The sequence below is a fragment of the Hipposideros armiger genome, unplaced genomic scaffold, assembly GCF_001890085.2.
Source record: "Hipposideros armiger isolate ML-2016 unplaced genomic scaffold, ASM189008v1 scaffold_328, whole genome shotgun sequence".
Lineage (NCBI taxonomy): Eukaryota > Metazoa > Chordata > Mammalia > Chiroptera > Hipposideridae > Hipposideros > Hipposideros armiger.
This window is the reverse complement of record NW_017731678.1, coordinates 1,865,113-1,870,785: the sequence shown is the minus strand read 5'-3', so window position 1 is coordinate 1,870,785 and position 5,673 is coordinate 1,865,113. Positions and strand designations below refer to the sequence as shown.

At 43.0% G+C, this 5,673-nt stretch overlaps 1 protein-coding gene across 1 annotated transcript; it reads right to left on the bottom strand.

Annotated features, from left to right (window-relative positions):
- Positions 1-256: 256 nt before the first annotated feature.
- Positions 257-4,859, bottom strand: DDIT4L (DNA damage inducible transcript 4 like). The gene is made up of 3 exons (XM_019660755.1): positions 4,682-4,859; positions 4,230-4,369; positions 257-2,466 (listed from the first exon to the last, which is right to left on the bottom strand). The coding sequence occupies exons 2-3, from the start codon at positions 4,318-4,320 to the stop codon at positions 1,976-1,978; spliced, it is 582 nt and encodes a 193-aa protein (XP_019516300.1). The 5' UTR covers positions 4,321-4,369; positions 4,682-4,859; the 3' UTR covers positions 257-1,975.
- Positions 4,860-5,673: the final 814 nt, after the last annotated feature.

Below are 5,673 nucleotides of genomic sequence, written 5' to 3'. Positions count from 1 at the left end.
AAACGTGATTGCCAAGGAAGCTCAAATTATTAATGTCTTCCTATAAAAAGTATTATTGTATTTGAAAAATTATGAAGCGAGTCACTTCTTGTAGATACATAAGCACATGCAATACATATAATTAGGATATTATAATAAGGGTACAAATAGCCTTTGTCAAAAAGGGGATAACTGTTTTGTCACCTTCCCTCAAATATTGTCAAGTATATTTTAGGGTGATCTTGTATAAACTCAGAAAATACAGAGGACAAGAAAATTAAAAATATATGATGTTTTATTGTCAAAAATAGACAAACTTTAATTTCCTTTAACAGGAATATTAATTTAAGAGTCTCTATAAGGCATCACTGTTTTGCGAGCATAAAAGACAAGTGAGTCAAAGACAACTGTTAGAGGAATAAGGACATTTGTACATCCATGCCAGAGACGCCTCACCCACAGAATCATTGACCTTAGAGACCTGACTAATAATAGACATGCAAAAACAACGTTGACTTATCCTGGCCCAGTCCTAGAGATGGCTTTGTGATTTGAATAGTGAAGTTTTAGGTCATTTATAGGATCAGTAACAGGATCTACCCACTTTAGAGTTACACTAGGATGAAGCCATCTGTCCCCACCTCCCTGGCCTCAGGTATGTAAATTGGTGCTAATAGCTCCGGCAGAAGATCTGAATAAGCTCTTTATCCATGACCTACAGCAAGGATGTGAAGGCCCTGTGGAAATGAACATTGTAGTTGTTGTTACATTCTTCCATTAACATAAAAAAAGGATAATGATCTAGGTAGTAGGAACAAAAAAAAAAAATAAGGCCTATTGTTCCCTCAGGACAGGTATCCAAGGCTGAAGAAGGCTGAGTGTGTGCACAGGTTAACTAGACTGATTTTCATTCTCTAGTCTATACTATAGCCATAGCCAAAGGAGACTTTGTGATAGGTCCATCTTAAAAATGAAAACTGGTGTTGTGCAGCTATCTCCTTTAAAGATTTGGTTAAAGAAGAGATAAGTTTGAGCTCTCCTGAGGCCAGGGATGAGAGATAACACTGACTGGTGAAAAGGTTCATTTGAGATTAAGCACATGTAACAGTGAGTGAAACGAAACTAGATTATCAAATGAATGAGAAAGAAACAGGATCTGAGAATTCAGTTTCCCATCCCCAGAAGCATTCACCATTCACTCAATGGAAGAGTAATCAACTACAGGCAAAAAAAACCAGATCAATATTTTCCATTTTTCTAGTTTAAAGATAACATTAAATACTTGAGAACTAGAAAAACTGAGCTTATATTGTACCATAAAGTTATTTAAAACAATACTGTGCTTACTAAAAGATAGCTTGAGTTTCTGGCACCTCTTCAAAACAGAAGGGTGGACAGGATGCAAAGAAACAGTGAAACAGTTTTGTTCTCCCTGTGACATTTCTTAATCACTTTTGCATGGGGTTAAGTTTTCATTACACTCACCCACTTAATTCTATCCTTCTGTATAAGAATTCTTCAAAATTTGAGTAGTAGCAGCAAATTGGTGGTGTGGGCTTCATGGACTAAGTATCATTCAGTAAGATTCTGTGATTGAAAGAATCACTCTGAAAACTTACAGAAAAAAAGTCATATGAAAATCAAACCACGTAAAGTTGATTTCAGAGTCTGTTAGCAAGACTATCTGGGAAAATTTGTGGAATCAAATATAAAACTAAAATGGATTGCTTCTTTTCCTTCCTTATTCCAGTCCATTCATTTTATAAAAAATGTGATATATGCAGATAATGTACATTCTCTTGGAGCATTTCTCAAAAGCCACATAATAAGCCCTTTAGTTGGGGTTGCTGTATACATGAAACACACAAGGAAGAGGAACTTGATGTGGGGTTTCTTTTTGAGAACAGGCAGGGCAAAACTATAATGACGATAACTGAGCAGCTGCGGAGTTTTATTACCCAATCATAAAAAAAAGACCTTTTTAAATGTTTCCCTTTTAGCACTCTTCAATGACTGTTGTTCCAATCAAGGAGTAAAGCTTTTTCTTAACAAGTCGAAATCCTGAGCTTAGGATCAGAGTTCGTCTGAGGCTGGATGAGAAGCGACCTCGACTAAAGAAAAAGTCCCTGAAACTGGTCCACGAGCAGTTCTCCTGCTTAAACACAAGTGTAAGCTCAAAGGTGGGCACCACACTAGAGTCACACACAATCTTATCCAGCTTTATACATACATTTTCAACTTCCATGTTCACGTGCATGACACAACCTCGTAGGCCACAGGGCTCCGTGGAGGAGAGCCGAAGGACATCCTGAGCAATTCTCTGGGTCAGTTTCTCAGGAACAAGGACTTTTGAGCAACCTAATTTGGTTTGCTTGGATTTGGACAGGCAGTTCTCTAGCATTTTAACCAAACTTTGGCAAGTTGTTTCTTCAAATATCACCTGATTGAGGTTGGGTTCAGGAACAACATAATCCCAATAGTCAAAATCTGTAGAAAATAGAAGTTCAAAATTAAAAAAAAAGAAATCCAGGAGCAGGAGAAACACACCAAGATAACAACATTGGTTACTTCTACGGGTGGGTTGACTTCACTTTGCTGTTAACAAGTGGAGTAATAGGGCAAGTCATTTGACCTCTGAGACTGAAAGTTAATCTATGAAATAAAGGTTTTGATAAATAGGTTAGATAGGGTATAGCCACTTTTCTTTCTGTGTACATACATTCAATCTTGAAGACTATGCATCAAAAAATCAGATTACTACTGAGTTTTTTTTTCTTGTTCCCTTATTTGCTTATGAGGGTTTTCTATTTGTCTTACAGAGAATATGCATTACCTCTGGAATAAAAAGTTATACTTTTTTTTTTTTTTGACTAAGGGACTGTTACCGTCTAACTCTAAGACTATATGAATTTATTATTGTAAAATACCAAATTTTTGCTATTGTTCTTACTTGAATTTAAGATTAAGCTGAGGAGTTATATTAAATATCAAATTTGTTTCTTTCAAAGTCTTTACTGAAATGGCCTGTAGATTCCAATTTTAGCTTCAACCTCTGATTAAAAATTGCTCAAAGAAGACCTTTGAGGTCCAGGAGGATATTTTTAACTGGCTGGGTAGTTTTCCATAGCCAAGCAAAACAAAATAATCCTAGGAAAACAAAATTAGATTTGCGCAAAGGAAAAGAGATAGCTCTGCATTTGGTCACCTACCTTCCAAATTAATCCTACCAGTTGGCAAGATGCCACACACAGAGTCAGCTGAGCAGGGTGCAGGCAGACACCCTGAGGGCTCCCTTCCTTAAGCCTACTTCACCCTCATAGGCTGCTGTGGTTTCCTCTCTCCACATCATGTATTCAGTGAGGTCATTTTTTAAAATAACTAAACGAGACAAATGCACTCCAAATTATAAGGTTCCATATTTTATCTATGTTGAAGATGAAGAAGTTTAGAGCTTTGGCCTATAAAATTAGATCATCAACCACTCTGCCTTCTAAATGAAGAAGGCCCAAAGATCTTACGCGACTTGTCTGTGCCCACACAGCTCCTTGGTGGCAGAGCAGTGTGTTAACTTAGAAAGTGCTGTTTAAAATTGCAAATGACAGCATTTCCAGCATTATTGCTGTTTTAAAGTTTCCTTCTGGCATTAAAAATGGAATAATGGGTAGATCCACAAATAGAATACTACTCGGCAAAAAAAAGGAACACATACATCTGATATAAGCCACATCGTGGAAGGGTCTCGAAATGATTAGGTGGCAGGTAAGAATCCAGACACAAAAGAGTACACATTATATGATTCCATTTACATGAAACTAGAGGCAAAAGTAAACCAGGAGAGGGAGAGTTGGGGAATTGATGGCAAATGGGTACATGGAAATTTGGGGGGAGAGGGTCACAGTAATGGTTACAAGGGTGATTACAGTAGTTAAAACACACATAACTGCACACTTAAAATTTACCAAAACTTCACAGCCATGTATGGTAAGGAACCTATATAACTTTTCATCCCAAAGAGCCTATTAGCAGCAGGCTAGACTGATTTAGCCCTCGGCATTTTATTTTTTTGCTACTTTTGTTTCTCACTATCATGGACAGAAGTTACTAGAAAGCTTGGAAATGAGTTTCCTCAGATGGATTTTGTTGCACCTCCATTGAAGAAAAGGGCGACACCGCACGGCCGCCAGTCCGATCCCATCTATCGAGGGGCTCAACCTTTGGAAAGGAGAGAGGCCGGCAGCTGGGAAACTCACCATTTAGCAGGCTCTCCGGGTGGAAACCGTGGTCCAGCAACTCCGAAGCGCTGTCAGGGTTCTTACTGCTCAAACTGCCGGTTGCAACCATGGTCAACGGCTCCGTTTCCCTCGTGGGGCGGAACGGCCTTTCCGGGGCGCTGGAAAAAATAGGGAACAAGGACAGATTTGGAAGAGCAGACAAGACGTGCAGAGGCTCCTAAACTGCCCCGAGTCCCCAGAGCGAACTAGCTGAGGCACTCCTTTTCCAAAGAGAAGGAACCCGCCCATGCAGCTCAAGTTTACAAAGCCTCGGGAGCGGAGACGTCAACTAAAGCCGCAACTTGAAACTCATTCCAAGTTAGCAAAACTTGGAGCCCACTTGCCACGCGGAGCTCACCCCCGCAGCCCTGGCGAGGCCGCCCTCCTCCCCCCGCCTCTACCGCCCTCATCCAGGCCGCAGTCTAGCTCACCTGCGGCGAGTTCGCTGGGGCGGACGCGCTTGCTGGCAAAGGGGCGGGATAAACCGAGGAAGAAACTCGCCTTTGAAGCCCCTTCTTGTCGGAGGCTCAGGGACCTGCAGACCCCAGCAGTGATCCGCACCCTTCTCCACCCAGCCCAACCTGCACCGGCCCCACTGAGCTGCATCGCCTCTGGGGCAGCGAGCACTTTATAGGCCCAGCCTACTCACCCGGCCCGCCCACCTGCACCGCCCGCCCTGGCCCTGCGGGGCCCCGCCCCTCCCCGGGTCGGGTCGCATTTCAACCCCGACACTTCCAGCCTCCTGAAGCTAGCTGCTGCTGGGTGTTGAGGACAAGCTTGCAGTCCTGTTCATACCTGCGCTTTTCAGGGTGGGCCAAGGGTTACCGTGACCACAGTTCCGTGTGCAAGGCAGGCCCCAAACTGACCACTCCCCTTCACCACCAACCTGGATGCTTTGATGCAACCCCTCCCCCAGCGCGCCCGCGCGCTCGCTCTGCTGGTGCCTTTGCAGAGGTTCTGCCCCGGGCAGCGGGAAGCTTTCCGCCCTTTGTCTCTTACCATGACTTGAGACGTTGCTTTGTCATACTGAACACTTTGCTTAACTCTGTTTCGATGTTCAATGAGCATTATTGATGCACCTAGTTCTGGCTTCTAACCAAATCAACTCTACTCTGTGTCCCAGGGTTTCAATGTCCTCTCCTGAACGCGGTGAGATCTAGCTTTCCTTTTCCTACATCGAAGGCTCCCCCAGCATTTTGGGAAAGGTCTTCATCATCCACTGCACTCCAGGGCTCCTGGCACCCTTTCTTGCTGTTTCATCTATGACTAATGCGCTTTCTCCGCGAGAAGGGTGAGCCTGGTACTCTTCTAATTAGACCTGGCTCCGGAGCGCCTGGAGCTTGAATGAAGGGGAGTTTGCCAAGAAACTAAACAAAACCATTAGTGGGATCTCAGCTGCCGCCTCACCCGCCGGATCACTGGG

Excerpts from the sequence above, each read along its gene's own strand:
- DDIT4L (XM_019660755.1), bottom strand. The coding sequence starts at position 4,320 with ATGGTTGCAACCGGCAGTTTGAGCAGTAAGAACCCTGACAGCGCTTCG. Across the intron at positions 2,467-4,229 it reads CCCGGAGAGCCTGCTAAATG|ATTTTGACTATTGGGATTAT; the intron begins GTGAGTTTCCCA and ends TATTTTCTACAG.